The sequence below is a fragment of the Rhinolophus hipposideros genome (genome assembly GCF_964194185.1).
Source record: "Rhinolophus hipposideros genome assembly, chromosome: 24".
Taxonomy (NCBI): Eukaryota; Metazoa; Chordata; class Mammalia; order Chiroptera; family Rhinolophidae; genus Rhinolophus; species Rhinolophus hipposideros.
Window position 1 is genome coordinate 16,001,927 of NC_138070.1, and position 19,472 is coordinate 16,021,398.

At 45.4% G+C, this 19,472-nt stretch overlaps 1 protein-coding gene across 3 annotated transcripts in view; it reads left to right on the forward strand.

Annotated features, from left to right (window-relative positions):
* SEZ6L (seizure related 6 homolog like) overlaps positions 1–19,472 on the forward strand; it is a 171,963-nt gene that overhangs the window by 141,007 nt on the left and 11,484 nt on the right. For all 3 annotated transcript variants that reach the window (XM_081037614.1, XM_081037612.1, XM_081037613.1), the window contains exons 10-12: positions 3,951–4,147; positions 9,863–10,057; positions 12,306–12,497. In XM_081037614.1, coding sequence (XP_080893740.1) covers positions 3,951–4,147; positions 9,863–10,057; positions 12,306–12,497 — 584 coding nt within the window. The remainder of the gene's footprint in view (positions 1–3,950; positions 4,148–9,862; positions 10,058–12,305; positions 12,498–19,472) is intronic.

The window sequence follows — 19,472 nt, forward strand, 5'->3', positions numbered from 1 at the left end:
TTTTCTTTCTTTTTCTCTTTCTTAAGGGTTATTTGGTGTAGGCAGAGCCTGTTGAGCCTGGCTGCTCTGGACTTTCCCCTCTGCTGGATCCCATCCCCCTTTCAGGATGGGGACACTTTTAAGGAATCCCACAGTGCTGGCCTTCTTCAGGGTTCACATCTATGACCTGGGAAACATGAATCTTAACCCTACTCTCATCAGTGATGGGTAGCTCACTCCCAACACCTCCTTTTCTCTCTTTGCTCTGCCCCCAGGCAGGCAGGCGGCTCCGTGCTGATTTTTATGTTACTCTTCTCTTAGAGAGCGTCAAATGCAGCCACTGTTTTCCAAACTCCAAAAGATACCTGCCAAGCCATTAAGAGTTTCCTTGAAGCCCTCGTCACCAGGCTTGTGGTGAGGGTGATACGCCTTCTCCCTTCCCTGCTGCCCCCTCTCACAGCGACACTTCCCCTGAGACAGTCTTCCTTGCAAACCTCTTCAATGACCCAATAAGTTGTTCCCTTTTGATAAGCTAGAGGTGGGGAAAGGGCTCAGATGAGATCTGCATAGATAGTGGTACCATTGGTGCCCCATCTGAGCCCTGCAGCTTTTGCAACTCTGTACCCAGGATGGTTCCTACAGCAAACATCTCCAAGACCTGAAGGCCTTCTCTGAGGCCACGTGGGCAGGCCAGAAGTGATGGAGACTCAGTACCCATAAGAGCAGCCCTCACCCAATGAGTGACAGGAGTTGGAAGATAAATACCCCCAGCTTCCTCTCCTCCAAGAAGTTGCATTTAATCATCTATGGTACACTGTTTACAAAATGCATTCACATAAGTCAGGGTTTCTCAGCCTTAGATCTATTGATATTTTCGACCAGATAATCCTTTGTTGTGCGAGGCTGTCTTGTGCATTATAAGATGTTTAACGGTATTCCTGACATCAGCTCACCAGTGGTACGCCCCTTAATTGGGACAACCATGTCTCTAGACATGGCCAAATGTCTCCTGGGGGACAAAATCACCCCTAGTTGAGATGCACTGACATAAGTTATCTGATGTCATTTGGTGTAAACAGCAATCCAAAGAGAGGATGATGATGCTGGTGATGGTTATGATGGTGTGGTGATGATGATGGTGATGGTGATGATGGATGGTGATGGTGATGATGGTGATGGTGGTGATGGTGATGGTGGTGTTGGTGATGGTGGTGGTGCTGGTGATGGTGGTGTTGGTGATGGTGGTGATGGTGGTGATGGTGGTGATGGTGGTGATGATGGTGATGGTGGCGATGGTGGCGATGGTGGTGTTGGTGATGGTGGTGATGGTGGTGGTGGTGGTGATGATGGTGGCGATGGTGGCGATGGTGGTGTTGGTGATGATGATGGTGATGGTGGTGATGGTGGTGATGATGATGGTGGTGATGATAACATTGCAACATGACATAACATCCAAATGACTTGGCGAAACTTGCCCAGGTGCTCTCAGTGAACCTGGAATTTGATCCCAGACCTTCAGCCTGCCTTACCTCACTCCACAAGGCCCTGACATCGACGAGACATATCAAGCTCAAGTCATAGACAAAGAACGTCAGGAAAACCACATGTCCCTCATGAAAGTGTCAGAGCCAGGAATCAAATCAAAGCTTTCTGATTTCCGAGGCAGTGTGCTCTTTCAAGCGCACTGCTCCTTCCTGGTTTACAAAGAACAAAGAGTTGCACTGGGGTTTAAAAGGAAAGCTGTTTTCACCCTTGAACATGCTTCTACTGCATTTAGAGCATTGAAATGAATGAGAATAAAGCCAAGTTGTGCGCTGCCTGGAAGCTCCTGCTACCAGTGAATCAGCTGTGAAGTGAGCTGAAGGAACAAACATCTGCCATCTACCAGGTTTCACACTAGCCTAATCCAGCCCTTTCATGATATGGATATTTTCATGGTACTTAGAGTTAGGAGGCTCTTCCCTACCACCGGCAGGGAGCGGACATCAACCCCCCTGTTGATACCAATCCCTCTATTTCTGCTGTCAAACAAACTCCCTTATCCCTATGGCAGACTCTTTCGTACGATAGCATGTACTAAACACCTACTGTGGGCAAGAGAAGGTGGCAACTCCAGAATTCTAATACAATAGGGGGTTGGAGGCTGTAACCTAGCTGGAAACTGGAGGGGGCAGGAGAAGTCGAGGGGCTTTGCCTTGAAGCCATGCGTGCAAAGCCAGCAGACAGCTTTTATTAAGAGTGGATGTTTTGGGGGGGGGGAAGGGGAAGCTGATGGAGATGATGGGGGCAATTAGCATCTCCTTAAGTCACCCCTTGGGACAACTTTACATGAGGAATTGTGAGAGGTGCTGTGGAAGATATTCTGGTGAAAAAAATGCATCCCCTGCGCCCTGGAAACAAACCTTCCATAGCATAGCTTGTGTTTCTGGTATTTTGTTCCTACTAATTGAAGCACCAACAGGGGCAGTTTCCACCCCTTCTCTCCACTCCTAGACTGCAGCAAACATGGCTGGATGAAGCTTTCTGGGGGGAGGGCTATTGTCAGTCTGCATCAATTCCAGGAACTTTGCTCAGGGCCATTTCCTGGAACGCCACTCCTCTGGCGGTGAATTGCTCAACCAGGACACTCCTGATTAAAACCCTTCACTGTCTCCCATCCCCAGCACGATGATATCCAAATGTCTAAACTTGGGTCTCTAAGCCCTTCATGGCCTGACTTTCGCAGCTCTCTCCAGGCTCCCATGTCTATACCCACACTCACTCACACTGATCACCAGGCAAGTTCCTTCAAAGGCCATGGCCTCTCTCCCTTCCTTCCTCTGCCTCGTGCTTTGCCTTCCCCCACCCCCTGCTTATCAGCCTCATGGTCTCCTAGACTTTTGTGAGGATCAGAAGCATCACCTCCTCCAGTGAGGCCTCCGTGATCCCCCTAATCTGAGTTAATGCCCTCCTCTGCACTTACCTTGATCATAACTCCTATCACAGTCTCTGGCTTACTAGTCTAAATACACCATTGCTTGGTGACCCCTCATGTCCTCTGAGCACCGAATTAGTGCCTGGCACACAGTAGGTGCTCAAAAATATGAGGAAGAGGGACACAAGAAAATGAGAAAGACAAACGAGAGAAAGGGAAGAAAGAGAGAGGGGAATAAGGAGAAAGGGGGAAAAAGAGGCATGAATTAATATCTCCCCATGATTGAGGCAAGCTGGCATTCTTTCCATCAGAAATCAGTTTTATCCCATATGCCGAACATGGCACACATTTCTGTAGCATATTGAAGCGCTTTCTGGATTATTAATTGTCCATTGCAGTCCAAATAGTTAGTGTCAAAACACTGTCTTGCGTTTGAGTCTTTGAAAATGCCTCATCCTTGAATGTTATGAATAGTGATAGCAGGGTGAGCATATTTCATGAATAAGGTGCTTCCAACCCACCGTCTGCCCTACTCCCTAAACATAATAGACAACCCGTTTGATTTTGAGCAATTAGCCACGTGATAAATGGAAGGATCATTTCATCGTACATGAAAATGCAAATGATAATTAGCAAGCAGTCCGCTGTTTCTGCATCAGAGAAGAATAAAAGACCCAAGTCACTACCCCAGCATGTAGCCCACTGCCCAACACTTAGTTTCACCCCTGAAATGGTTGTTGATGGCAGAGATATTGAAAGCAGTGTTACTTACAGTGCAGCATTTGACTCTGCAATGGGCTCCATGCAGAAAAAGACCATATCATGAATGAGTCTTCAAAAGCCCAATCCATCCACCAACCTATGGGCCAGGCTCGTAGGAAGGGTCAACATGTCCCAGTCACATTTGCAGTCCATGCGTCCCTTACCCCCAGTTCCTAGCCGGGGACCTGACACATAGTGTGCCTCAATAAAGTGTGTGTTGCTTGAAAAAAATAAAGTCTTGTTGCATGCCCCTAACTTTTCTTCACAACCCCCCTCTTCTCTCTGCCCCCCCAAGCCTGAACCTGAGCAACAGTGATATCCTGACTATCTATGACGGTGATGAGGTCATGCCCCACATCTTGGGGCAGTACCTTGGGAACAGTGGCCCCCAGAAGCTGTACTCATCCACACCAGACCTAACCATCCAGTTCCACTCGGACCCTGCCGGTCTCATCTTTGGAAAGGGCCAAGGATTTATCATGAACTACATCGGTACGTGTCTCACTGGTCAGTTTTTTTTTTCCTTTGTGCTTGGATGCAGGTCAGGATGATTCCCTGTAGATATGTCTTTGGGGGGGTTGTGTTACGTGGACCTTTTAACATATTGGCACAGTAAGTATACATAGTTTTAAAGAGCTTGGGCTATCTAGTCGGAAGGACCAGAGTTTGAATTCTAGAATGGTCATTAATAGCTGTGTGACCTTGGGCAAGTCACTTAACCTCTCTGAGCCTCCTTTTTGTTATCTGTAAAATGGGAGTATTGATGCCTACTTCACAAGGTTGATATCAGGAATTAGTGTAATACATAGAGCCTCATAACTTTAAGATTCATGATGTTTCATTTGTAGTCAGCTGGGACTTCATATCATCAACATTGTCCTATATTTGCAACTTCTCAAAACAATATCTTCATCATCTTGCCTTAACTGAAGCTCAGCTTTCTCCTGAGGACTCTTCTTCCCCTGCAGCCCCATCCCGTGAAGAAGACCACCTTTTCTCTCCACATCCCATACTTTAGGGCTTAGAGATGTCTTCTTTGATCCTCAGTGTAGCTTCCAAACTGTTTCTTCCACATCTTAAAAAAACATTCAAGCTAAATTCACCTCTGACCATCCAATACCCCCTTCTTATTGTTATGTCTATCCACATCCTTCCTTCCTCACCCCCCGACACTGTAACTCCCCCTTGTTCATTACTGTCCATCACCCTCCTCTGCTAAACCTCTAAACCGTGGGGGTCCCAAGCTCCATCCTGGGAGCTTGGGTTCTGGCTCTGCCTAGACTCACTCCCTATGTGCTCTCCTCTAGTCCTGTGGTTTAAAACAATACTTATCTATACTCCATTGACCCCTAATTTGTACCTCAACCTTGAACTCTCCCGTGAACTCCAGATTCATCTGTCTAACTCCCTACTAAGTACCCTCTTGCGTGTCCATTTGACATCTCAGATGTAACATGGCCAAAACAGAATAGCTCTTTCTCTACCCCCACCCACTCCCACCCAACTGCTTCTCCTGCTCTCTGTCCATCTCAGGAGATGGAATCACAACTCTCTTGACTCCTTAGGCTGCTTCCTCTTTCCTCACCCATATATCCAATCCATCTTCTCAATATGTTTCAGATCCAAGCACTTCTCTCCATCTTTCTATGGCCACCACCCAACTCCAAGCTGTCATCATCCCCACCAGTGAAGGGAGACCAAAAACCATGAAGTCCCACTGATTCTAGCCCCGAAGGGACTTTAATTGACAGAGAGTCTGGTTCAGTCCTGTCATGTCACAGCAGAGGAAGCTCTGGACCACTAAGGATAAAGGTTTTGCTCATGGGATCACACCAAAGGGCACAGCAGGCTTCCTGCTCCCAGCTCTTGGGGTTTCTCCACTGCCAATATTCTTGACAACAGCAGAGAACCTGGGAGAAAAAAAAGTGGGTAGTTAAAACCTAACTCCTTTTGATATCCAGAATGGTGGGTGGTTGCACCCTGAGAATTTCAATGGACAAGATTCAGCCAGCAATCCGGGGATGTGCTTGCACCTCCCAGGAATAATGGTGACATCTTGATTTCTAGGATTGAACCAGGGAAAAGGAGGATTCGTTCTGCCGAGTCTCCTGCTACCACCCCCATCGCCAAAGACCCTCTGGCTGGAGCAAGACTCCATGTCTTTGGTGTTTTTCTTCCCCTTGGCTTGAAGATTTACCCATCCCAATCTAATACAATGTTCTCTCTGTGCCATCTCCTGCCTCTAAAATACAAGCCCACTCCCCTCACCATTGGATTTGTCAAGGAGTCTCATGCATGTGGAAATAAATCCCTTGTTTTGTCTATTTCCAGTTGGTGGACCTTTTTCATCTTTGCCTGCTCTACATGCAAAACTCTCATCGAGGCAAACACAAATGTCGATCTTCTTTTTCATGTTTCTTTAGGGCCCTTTGACCCTGAATTGTGTTTTTACCCTTCATTGTAAGTGTTTTCAGAGTGTTATGGCTGCTCTGTGCTTTGTGTGGGTTCCCCACTCTTCACTGGGTGATGCCCTGGGCATAGGGGGACAGCTCATGCTGGCTGTCCAGGTGAGTTGCCCTCCAGAGTCAACTGCCTTTCAAGGGAGTGTTTCTAGGGACTTGGCTTCAATCTACAAGTATCTCCTTAGGCTTCTCCTCCCTCCCTGCTGGAAGACAAGGTCACAGTTTTGCTCACTTCGTCTTCTCTGGTGTCTGAATCATCTTCCAAAACTGCATTCATCTTGATGGCAGAACTCTAACTCCATCCAAGGCTGCCCAGAGTTAACCAAAAAGTCTAGCCAATGTTCATTTTGGCAACATCTTGAAGAGGAGGTGCCCTCATTCCCTGAAGCTGAAACTGACATTTGTGTGACAATTTGAAGTTGGCAAGCGCTCTTCCATATATTATTTTACTTCATCTTCAAATACATTACCTTCGTTTTCCAGATAGTTTCGTTCACAAAAATCTCTTGACGCCTCCTATGTGTCAGACCCTGCACTCAGCACCGGGACCTGAGAATGATTGGAATACTTAGAATACTCTCCCGGCCCTCGAGCCTGCTAGAGAAAATGAAAGAGACAGTCTGTTAACAGACAATGTCAGGACTGTGTGCTGAGGCCATGAGAGAGGCAAGCATGGGGTTTCAGAGACTTCTTCCCAGAGGTACACAGCCTGGCCAAAGTGGGTAACTCAAAGAGAAGAGTCCCCTTTGTCCTTCTTTCTGTTAAAGAAACACACAGTTAATTTCACAGGGAAGGCAAGTGGGCTTCTGTATCTAATTTTGATGCCAATCAATTTCTTGTGACCACCTAGGTTGAAGAGCATGTTGAAAAGAATTCAAAGTAGGCAATGCCTGAAGTCAGTGAGAAAGAACACCATGATTGATTAGTGATGCCTGCCACGGCATGGGAGAGGTATTTGCTACCCTAGGTCTAGATTTAACCAGACACAGATGCAATTCCCATTCAGTAGAGGAATCAGATGGAAGGGTCAGGAGGTTCTGTGGTCATTTAGAGAATTCTGAAGCTCCTAGACTGATCTCGAGGCCTAAAAGCCAGCTCTGGAAGATGGCCAAAGTTTATCTGCCATGCCTGCTGTCAGAACCTTCCGTAGGAACACTCTGGGCTTACATGATTCTGACCTCAATTCTCCTTTGCACAGACAGAAGCAAAAGCCGATTCTCATCACTGCTTCTTGTGCTTTGTTAGTGTCTTTGGGCCAAGTGCATGAGAGGAAAAGGAAATAAAAACGCAGAGATGAGTAAGCAGTGTTTTTCAAAGAGGTATTGGTCACTTGCGTATTTATTCCTTTAATTCTAGGGTAATAAATAAGCTGTATATTGTAGGTCAACTCCAATCAAATGACAAGGGCTCCCTGGAGTGCTGCGTTGAGAAGGACTGGAAGGTTTCAGCTTGATTCAAAGAAATAGATTGTTATGATTGATTAGTGATGTCTGCCATGAGCATAAGACTGGTAAATGGTGGCAGGCGTTTAGCGCATTTGGGTATTTCTTTTGCCTGAAAGTTAGACCATGGTGCTGACCATAAGACTGAAACCATGACTTCAGAGCCCTGTATTCCTAATGCCTGGAGCATAGTAGGTGCTCACAAAATCTTAGTCAAAAAAATCAAAGCATCCATATACCCTATCTTAGCGTTCCTGTCACATCCTATACATTACGTATCTTTTACATTGCCCTGAGGGATAGACAGGGTCATGATTTGTTTCTCTACTCTGTGATTGAGAGTAATGCGGCTCAGATATATTTACTGACATGACTGGAGTCACACAGCTTCTAAAAGAAAGAAAATTGAAGGGAAGTCTTCCAACTCCTAGGCCAGTTTTCTCATTCTTAGCAAAGTTAAGGACCCGTCAGGACAGATACTTCTGGAATCTCTACCTCGTGTGTCTGGTGGACATGCAGATTTCCAAATCATGGTCTCTGGGAGTGGAGTCGAGGAACAGAAGAACAGGAAGGCAAAGTGACTTAGCCACGGCCACTGAATTTAAGTCAAGTCTCTGCTACCATGGTGGAAGCAACTGAGGTAATCACAAATGTGATGAAAGGAAACAGAGGGTCCCACAGGAATGTGTGGCCATGTTGGCTCACACCAAAAAGTCAGACAAGCAAACCTTGCTCAGTCTCAAAGCATTTGGCACGAAGCAGAACACATATCCAGTATTTGCCCCCATTTATCCCCTTTCATCCATAGTTCGAGCATTTGCAGCTGTGTCCTAAATCCAGGGCTTGGCTGATTCTTCAAAGGCCTAAAAATAGAGGCTCCTGTTCCCCACCAAGCAATTCTAGAAGCCATTTTCCTCTCCCCAACTTCTTGCAGACACCCATGAGAGCTCCTTTCCCCAAATAAAACCATGACGAAATCCTGGGAAAAGCCATTGCTTCTTTCGCAGAATGACTTTCCTGCAGACAGTGGAGGTACTTTGCATTCCCCAGAAGCACATAAGAACTGCAAATTAATTATACGGCATAATTAGCTCTTTCTCAAAATCTGTGCAGTGGGTACTTGGAAGCAGAATAGTAATCGTGGGCTTTGGATTACTACTTTAGTAATGAGGGTTTGCAGAAGATAAACGGAATTATTCCAAGGAAGCCTCTGTGATAATAAGCTATGTGTTGCATTTTCTGGAGTGAGGTTAATGTTCGCTGACAATATGCAATGTGATTTGAGAGTTGCACCAATAATTAGTTTTGTTTTAATAGTTAAGTATTTATCTTAATCTGTATTACAAAAATGTGTATTACCAGTTATCTGTAAACCAGTAATCTATCAAACCCATGGATTTACACACATTCTTAGGATGAGGCTGAGTGTAATTAGCTACCTAGGGCTGTATAACAAATGACCCCTGCCCCCCCAAAATAAATGAGCAATAAATATTATGCCACAGTTTCTGTGGTCAGGAATTATAGAGTGGTTTAGACGGGTGCTTCTTGTTCAGGGTCTGTCATGCAGTTGTAGTCAGGATGTCGGCCAGGGCTGCAGTCATCTGAAGGCTTGCTCGGGCTGCAGGCTCCACTTCCAAAATGGCTCCCTCCTGGGGCTGGCAAGTCAATGCCAACCGTTGCAGGAGGCTTCAGGTTCTCTACCTGGATCTCTCCAGAGGGCTGCTTGGGCACCCTCACAATATGGAGGCTGCTTCCTTCAGAGAAAGTGATGAGAGCAAGGAGACAGCCTCAACAACTTTTAGGACGTATCCTCAGAAGTCACACATTATCACTTCTGCAACAGCCTATTGGTTATGCCCCTGGCCCGACTCAGTGTTGGCAGGGTCTACACAAGAACATGAATTCCAGGAGGTGAGAATAACTGGGGGGGGGGACATCTTGGAAGGTAGCTGCCACAGGGAGACAGGCATGATTATGAATATGCTCCCAAGAAAGGTGAGGAACCTCAGACACAGTAAGGAGGAGAGGGAGGGTTCTGTCTGAATCCAAATCCTAAACTGACTTTATCAAGCCAAGAGAGTGTTTGGTAAGTTCAGTGACCCATGAGAAGAGGTCATCAGAACATCTCACTATAGAACACTTCTTGAAGTTTAAGGGGTTTTTGGAAATGTGTTACTTATTTCTGGAGGTTTTTTCTTCTATTTGCTGTTTCCTCGGACATTCACAAAGGGAACACCCCCCCCAAAAAAACAAAAAGGCCACCTTCCCATCTAAAGATGATTGATGTCTTTGTTTTAAAGAAGTGTCAAGGAATGACTCCTGCTCAGATTTGCCTGAGATCCAGAATGGTTGGAAAACCACTTCTCATACAGAGCTTGTGAGGGGTGCCAGAATCACCTACCAGTGTGACCCCGGCTATGACATTGTGGGAAGCGACACCCTCACCTGCCAGTGGGACCTCAGCTGGAGCAGCGACCCCCCGTTTTGTGAGAAAAGTAAGTATAGTTTTGTTTTCTTCCTCTAGGTCAGTGGGTGCTAAATCCCTCCCATGGGTTCTTTTCTCTTTTTTCTTTTCTCTCTTTTCTTTTCTCTCTCTCTCTCTCTCTTTTTTTTTTTTTTTTTTTTTTGGGTGGATGCAGTAGAGTTATTTAATGCAGAATCTGGCCTCCTTCCTACTCCACCAACTCATTTGTGCTGCTCACCAATATCATTTTGTAACCCGAGGGCAGGGATCTAAGACGCCAGTGTCTTCAGAAACCTGGCAGATAATGTACATGAAGGAAATAGACTCGTGTCAGACAATAAGGAGTGAAATGGACTGTGATGGAGGGGAATGTACTTCGCTGTGTAAAAACATCATTCAAATTCAGATCTTTCAATTCCCGGTAGTAGCCAAGCCAAGCAAATTACGTGGGATCTTGGAGACCCCAGTTCAAAACTCCTATACTAGGTAGCTGACCTCATCCAGATGGCATCCACCGCAGTCGCCTGGTCCCTTCTGCCTGCGTCCCTCAGGAGAGCCGGCCAGGCATGTCTGGTGATAGCTGAGTCTGGTATCTTGGAAAGGGGTAGAAAAAGGAAGTGCTTCTGGTTTCTACACAGGCTGCCTTAGTAGCAAGGAGAGGAGCTAAATTCAGAGTGGCCTCTTCCCCCAGCCATTTGCCTCCCACCTCCTAAGTAAAGAAAGCTCTAGTCGGCATTTGCTGAGACTTCTCATTGGTTCTTTGGTAGGCCTGTTCAGCATGACTCGAATCACCAACTGCACAATAAGAAATACAATCGCCTCTCTATATATACATGGGGTGTGGTTTCAGGACCCCCCCCCGCAGATACAAAAATTCTCAGATGCTCAAGACCCTTGTATAAGATGGGGTAGAACAACGCGTACAATCAAAAACTACTATTTTCAGTCTGTGATTGGTTGAAGCCATGGACGCAAAACCCAAAAATGTGAAACCCCCGGATATCGAGTGTGATCAGAGAAAGAGGCGTGTCGGGGAAGAAGGTTGGGGGTCTCAGGCAATTCCTATCATAAACATTCCAACACCAAAGAAAATTAACTGTAATTGTGGGACACATGAAAGCATTTGCTAAAAATCCATAGCGTCGGCTACATAAACAGACTTATTTGTTCCAGAACAGGATGTGGGTGTGTGCGCGTGGGTGTGTTTGTACCATGATAGAAAAGTAAAAATGGACAGTGAGAAATGCCATGCCATAATAAGAGAAAACCACCACACGTTCATTAATGCGATCTGTGTCATTGAATGGTCTACAGCACACTATTATTACACATTAATGTATATAATGTAATAATGTATAATGTGATACAATAATGATTTTTAAAGGTTTTAAATAATGATTTTTTACAATGTTTTAACTACTAATAATGACTTAAAAGTAGCCAAGTAACAAATGCTCACGTACAGTACTCCAGCAGGAGTAAAATTGTGAAGTAGGAAGTGAAAATCCTTTATGATCTTACAGTCTGGAAATGATGCCACTCTTAAAAGTTCATTTTGTGTGGTTCCGATTGCATGTGTATGTCCGTGTGTGCTATATATACACACGCATGCATGTGTAGAAGGTATTGTGTATATAGACATAGATAGATATTCGTATAGAAGTAGCGACAAATACCGGACTTGTAATAACAGGGATCAATGTACACAAACTTCCTTGCAACTGCAATTCAGAAATATGGGTATCTTTTCATATTGTACATGTTGTCTATTTCATTCTTTTTTTTAACTAGTTTATTGTTTTCTTTTTTCCTATATCGATTTTTTTTTTATTAAAAAGTAATGGCTGTTTGTTTTACTGCAATCAAGTACTAAAGAAACCAACCAGTCATCTTCATTTTGTTCTCCCTAGTATTTGCTCAGGATTGTTATGGATGGCTGTTCCATGTTGAATTCTTCCCCTGTTAAAGAGTTTGCATGCTTTCTTTCCTTTTTTTTTTCTTTTTTTACCCTTACAAATAATGGTGCAATGTACAACCTTGTATATAGGCCTTTGGGCCCTGATGCAAACATTTCTTGGGACCAATTCCTCAGAGTGGAATGAAATGCCGATCTTTGTCATCCTAACCTGTTCTCCAGCCGCCTTTGATGAGCACATGCATTATCTTCCAAACAGGACAAGAGCTGAGTGAGGAACCTTTCTAGGTCGTTTTGTAATTCTCAGGAACCTCTGATCATGCAGAGCCCTAACGCGCACTTGGTCTGACTTCATCTCCTGTAGTTATGTACTGCACTGACCCCGGAGAAGTGGACCACTCGACTCGCCTAATTTCGGATCCTGTGCTGCTGGTGGGTACCACTATCCAGTATACCTGCAACCCTGGCTTTGTGCTGGAGGGGAGCTCGCTTCTGACCTGCTACAGCCGCGAGACGGGCACTCCCATCTGGACATCCCGCCTGCCCCACTGTGTCTGTGAGTCCTGTTTATTGACTTGACATCTTCTTATTCATGGAGGAGGGCTAGGCTGTTAGGAGGAGGCATTCCACCCTTTGGGAGTGGTTATTATTGTCACACAATAGCTAATATGGATTGAAGGCATGGATACTGTGACATTTACGGTCAATGTATCAGACATGGTGGGAACCCTCTCCTCTTCCTCAAGGAGACTTGTGAACATGGCATTATTGCCTTCATTTTCAGAAGAGGATACTAAGGTTCAGAGAGGTGAAATTGTTGCCCAAGGTCACACAGCTAGTTAATAGTGGAGGCCAGAGGCAAACCGAGACCTGCCTGACTCTTTAACTGCTTAAAATTGAGCAGTCCATGGGGTACTAAATAAGGTGTGTTTAAACTCTCTTTGGCCTCATCTAAGTGGAGCCACCAAAGCAAATGTTTTGTTAAAAAGGCACTTTTTGGGTTTCTTAACCATAAAAACTCAAACAAACAAATGAAGAGGCTTCCAAGGTCACTCTGAAAATGGAGGGGTCACTATTCTTACCCAGCAGAGGAAGTGGGGAGTGATGGGCCCGGGGTCTCTGCCTCAACTGCACCTGGAATCACCTGAGAAGTTTGAAAACTCACAGGACATTCTGGTGCAACTGGTCTGGGGTGCAGCCTAAGCAGTGAGCATTTTTAAAGCTCCCCAAGGATTTCAATGTGTAGCCAGGGATCAGCATCTTTGCTTAAAGAAAGCAGGAGGCCTTACGGAAGGAAACAAGCCTCACACCATATGTAGAGTTTAGAAACTGTTGGCACCACGAATATTTTACGTCAGTGTGTTATAAACAAGTACATGAAAGGTACAGCCAGCTCGAGCTCCAGAAGCTGAGGTAGGACGACATCAAAATTTAAAGCTTCTGCACAGGAAAGGGGGACTTGATTATCCTTCTGTGACGTATAACGAGGAATCTTAGCTCACACGGCCCTGAAGAGGGCTTCCCATCTCCCTCTTCAGTCTGAGTTCTAGAATTTCTAGAGCTGAGGGGAATCTGGGAGATAAAATATAGCTGAGGGATAACTTAGAGAGAAGACACAACTGTACCATTTTTCAGGTAATAATAACAGTTGTTATTTATTGAGTGTGTAAGACATTTTGCGAAGCACATTATATGTATTTCTGAATGTATATGTATGTATGTGTGTGTGCGTGTGTGTGTGTGTGTACATATATATTAGGGAAACTAAAGCTCAGAGGGAAAGCAGACAACAATAGTTAACATTTATGGACTGTATAAAATACATTGCTAAACAGATTTTATATATACGAGTATATATGTATATTTGTGGATGTGTATGTATGTGTATGCACACACACACACACACACACACTATATATATATATATATATATATATATATATATATATATATATATATATATATACATTCGTAGATATATAAATAACTATGTGTGTGTGTGTGTGAAAAAGAAATTGAGGCTCAAAGGCAAATATGATTAAGGTCACAGCACTTCTTCACGGGCAGAGCTAGGATTCACATTTAGGCCCCTGCTCTCCAAGTCCAGTGCCGCTCCCACCAGCCTTGCCTCCACCATTATTTCACCGTGCGTGGCAGGGTACAAACTCGTGCAGGGACGTCCCAGTGGACTTGTAGCCTATGGCCCTAACCCCTTAACCACCACCCTATCCCTAGTCCCCAGACCTTTGGGCCAAGCTCACTCTGGTTGGTTCCTATTATGGGTTGGAGTGTGTGCCCCAAAAGGGGATGATGACGTCCTAACCCCCAGTACCTGTAACTGTGACCTTTTTTGGAAATAGAGTCTTTGCAGATGTCATCAAGTTAAGATGAGGTCATACTGGATTAGGATGGGTGCTAAGCCAGTGACGGGTGTCCTTAGAAGGAGAAGGAAATTTGGACTCAGGTGGAGACACAGCCCATGGAGAACACCGTAAGGTGCCGTAGCAGAGAGCCAAGTGCTACACAAGTCAGGAATTGCCAGCTATCACCAGCTACCACCGGAAGCTGGGGAGAGGCAGAATCTCCCCACAGGTATCAGAGGAAGCCTGGCCCTGCCTCCACTTTGATCTCAGACATCAAGCCTCCACAGCTGTGAGACAGGAAATTTCCGTTGTGCTCAGCCCTCCAGGCTGTGGCCCTTCCTTATGGTGGCCTAGCAAACAAATACAGTTCCCTTTTCCTCCTAGTGCCCAGTCAGGGTGATCAGAAGCAGCTTGAGTGATTTTTTCAAACTGCAGAGCCCCAGACATGAAAAACTGAAAATAAAAGCTTATTGTAAAATATCGAAAGGGGGAGAGATCGTTTTTAAAAAGAGAGAAAACGCACTTCACCAATGAGGCACAGCCTCCAGACTCTCTGGGCTGACTTGGCTGCTAGGTTTCCAAGAAGCACGCCTCCCTCCCTTCGGAGCCACCTTTCCCTGAAATCTCAGCGTCTGGAACTGCAGTGCTCAGTGCAGACAGCTTCCCTGACACCCATGCTAATGAGTTCACGAGCCAAGTGGGGTGTCAGGAGACTCACGATTCTCCCAGAAACCTGAGGAAGAATCCAACATGTGGTTCCAGAGGCTGATGGGAGATGACATGTGAGGCAAGAGGATGGTCAATTTCTTGCAGCGAGGTGTCCCGAGTGAAAGAGAGGTTATAGTCTGGGTTCTGAGGGCTTTTTTAAGGACAAAGTTGTTAGACATAAAATAGTTTTAAAACGTTTCCTCTGCTGAACAAAGAAACAGCCCCGATTTGATGGGCACCTCCGCTGTGCCATGCCCTTCTCCAACATTAACAAGTTTTACCCTCACAAAACTGCGTGAATGGTATGTGTGTCCAATGAAAGCAGGCAAAGGAGGCCCAGAGAGGGTGGGTAGCTTTCCTGGGGTCACACAGCCAGGATGGGGAGAACCTAGGATTCCAAATTCAAGCCTGACGAACCCCAAAAGCATCATCATCCCACCTCATCACTCTGCAGTCCCAGTTTCTAGGCAAAGCTCTTCCACCAATAAGCTCACGATGCAGACAAAGCAAATTGTATAAGCTCTGTCTACAGCTACTGTTCAGAGTTGCTTGCCCAAGGCAGTAGTTTGGTCCAGCTGAGATTCAAAGTCATGTCTTTTCTCCCCTAGTCCATTTACCCCAAACCACTTCAAGAACAGGCCAGGCATCGGTAAATGAAAGAGTCTGGTATTCACAGTCCCTCCAGCTCTGCTGGGTGACCTTGGGCAAGTAGCTTGCCCTCTCTGGGCCTCAGAGTTCTCATCTGAGGCCCGAAAAGAAAATAATACTCCCTACCATGCACGGTTGTTGGAAGCCAATCATTTGGTCATTCAATAAGTACCTCCTATATGCAGGCACATGCCAGGACAGAGGTTCCCAAACTTCCTCAAGTCATGGAACCTTTGGTGTCTCAGGAATGTTTTTCATGCATTTTCCAGCCAAAATACCTAACAATTCCATTTATTAAGCCGTGAGGTCTAAACAACTTAATAAATAGCTCTATCTGGATAACTTAGTAGCATTTGTGAAAGTAGTGCACATAAATTGAAATAAAAGATTACATTTTTATTTCATTCTTAAATAAATACAGTCACAGCTACAAGGAGGCACGTGGAAGAAATTTGGACTCAGGTGGAGACACAGCCCATGGAGAACAAACCCCTCAGACATTAGGCTGGACTCTGACACCTTCATTTCCTAGTCCACATTGGTTAGTCACAGTTCTTGCCTTTCCACACAGTGACCACGGAACACCCAGCTTTGCAAAGATAGGGCATCATTAAAAGGAATGTACTTCTATCACATGTTGAAACTGTGAACTTCCTGGAGCTCGTAGTTCCTACGGGTCTGAGAGATGTCACTGTGTATCCTCAAAACTTAAAAAAAATCTCACAGCACTGCTGTGAGTTCGTGGTGCCACCCCAGGGCACCTTGGTACCCAGTTTGGGAACCATGATGCTAGGCCCTGAAAACAGCAATGTGTGAACAGACACGATCCACGTTCTATTGGAGCCTGGGGTCTAGTGGAGATGAGGGGAGGCATGACAAGTCTATGAAGGAAAGAACAATGGGTCTCCAGCATCACCTCCTCCAGAAGGACTCCCTGACTGCCCAGTCATGTTTCTCTCCTCGGAGCTCCCATGGCACCTACAGTTACAGCAACCACAGCACAGCACTTGTGGTAGCTTATTGAAATGACCTGTTTGTACGTTCAGAGACTCAAATAATTCACTTGTTAGGATTATACCCAATTGGTTCTTGTATCCCTCCGGTCCAGCGGTCTCAACCAATGACAGTATTTGTTACAATTACTGCCGTTGTTATTGTCAGCAATACCAATGTGGGCTTTATTAGACTTCACGGCTTTCTGGTAACTTTCCTCCTTTGATGGTGGCATGGTAAATGAGTCCTCAGGCTCCCATCCAGAAGACATAAACCAGCTACCTAGAGTAGAGGATGTGATCAATTCAGCGAGCATTTCATGGTGGCTCTCTAGGGAGGTACGTAAGAATTCTCCAGGAGGCTCTAGCCCTTCACAGCCCTGCCCCAGAACTCCACACACCTACAGATTTCCTGGCCTGGGGAGAGCCCACATGGCCATACTGTGACCTTAGTAAAAGCTCCGATTGATGAGCTGTCCCCAGCATCCTCACCTCGGCCAGCACGCCAGGCTTTAGCTGGGTGCCCATCTTCATGTAGAAATTCCTGTCTCTGAGAAAGCAGTAGCTCGGAGGAATCCGTGATAGCTCAGGGTGTTTGAGCACAAAAAGGGGCCCTCATTACAGCAGAATTATAAAATGCACAGGGTTCAAAATCCAGCGGGCCTGGTTTTGCATCCAACTCTGCCATTTGCCAGTTGTGTGACTTTGAACGAGCCCGTGTCCTCAGCAAAAAGAATTGTTAAACAATGATCATGCCAACCATAAATGTAAAAGTTCATAACCGTGAGTCTGGCATATAATAAATGCTCCGTTAACACTGTTTGCTACCTCCCACTCAGTTTCAATGTCCCTCTACTGCTTGAGGATTGTTACAAGCCATTTATAACAATAACTAACGAACCTGATTGTTGAGCATTTTGCTCAAATGTGCTCCCCAAATGTACATGTTTTCTTCTTACAGTTAAAGAGAAGGGGAAGAATGAAAAAAAATAGAAATGGGGTTAGATGTGTGATCACGTCTGTAAGACCATCAGTCTAACTCACTTGAATTCCTGGGAGAGAACAGGATGAAGGCATACAGATTGCAACCAGAACTGTTCAAACCTCGGGCCAGTGGATCTCAGCCAGGGTGGTTTTGCTACCCAGGAGACATCCGTCAATGGCAATGGCAATGGCAATTGGCAATGGCAATCTGTCAATGGCAATGTCTAGAGACATTGTTGGTTGTCAAAAGAAGGGACAGGGGTGCTACTGGCATCTAATGGATAGAGGCCAGGGACGTTGTTAAACATCCTACAAGGCACAGGACAGCCCCCCCACCCCACCCCATCACCACCACAAAGAATTACCCAGCCCAAAATGTCAATAACATCTAGGTTGAGAAAACCTGCTTAGGCAATCTCATTTCAAAGTGTGGGTATATCCCTGGCGTATGAATGTCATTGCCCAGCCACGGTCTCAGCTGGGGATGGGCTCCTTGGTCCAGTCCGTTTACTTAATAGACAGGAAGAATGAAGTTCAGAGATGTCAGGTGATTCACCCAAGTTCACACAACAGATCCAAGCCTCTAGTTTCAAATTCAAGTCACTTTGTATGTCACTCTCTTGCCATCTTCCAGGAGCTGAAGATACATACAAACGCCTTCAGAGAAAGCTGGTTTCTGCCAGCCAAGAAGAATTCCATTGTCGAATTCTTCTCAGAATTTTACTGATGCCTGGATCGAAATGGAATCGGACTGACTTGAGCGAGATCCTAGGCGCAGCTCACAGCTCAACCTTTTCCTTCTTGTGGGATGACCTTCCCCCTGAGTCTCTGTTTTCTCATCTGTAAAGTGGCTAGATGGTGCAGTGATTGACAATGGACTGGGACCACGTACTTTTGATTCCTCTCTCTCCCACAATCGATTTAACAGGATACCCAACAGTTCTGTGCTTTATTTGCTCAGATATAAATGGGGATGGTGATAATAATATCTGGGCCTGGGGTTTGTTATGACCATTGAACGAGTTCCTCGATATAAAACCCCAAATAGTGCCTGGTGCATAAGACGCTCTCATAGTAAATGTTAGCTATTCTTGTCATTACTGTTCCTACCTTCAAGGATTTGGGGGGAGAATTGAAAATAATACCTGTAAATCACCTGGTACACACTGGGTGTTTGAATATTTTGGAAATTAATTAAATGATTAATTCATTGCGGTTCTGAGCCCTAAACCCTTTACCCCTAAAGCTTTGGCTGAAACTCTAGAATCACCTGGGGAACATTAAAAAGAATACTCTGGGGGACTAATTAAATCAAAATCATTAGGGGTGGGACCAGGGCACTGAATAATCTAGGGGGATTTTAGTGCAGCCAGTTGAGAACAGCTGAGAACAGTTCAGATTTCCCCTCATCATCAAATCTGCTGGCAGCACCCTCCTTTATTTCCATCCAGGCCTAAGAACTTACCCTTTGCCATATTCCAGAAACTATCTGTGGCATATATGAATGTTAAGTTACATGAAGGCAGGAGCCATATCTATCATCATTCATGACCAGCGCCAAGAACAGTGCCTGGCACATAGAAGGTGCTCAATAAATGTTTGTTGTACTCACTAATCTGTTAATTTATGAAAGGAAATTCGGGGAAAGGCTGTGGAGAAATTCTCCTGAATTATCACTGCCACCTGCTGGCCACTTTGCTACATTGCAGATAATACGTGGGATTTACGTTAAGAATTCCTTACTTCCCCTCCACCTGGGACGGAGAAAGCCAGCAGGGAATCAGATCACCATCCCACCCCTCACACTTCGCCAGGCCTGAGTTTTCGCTCTGTCCT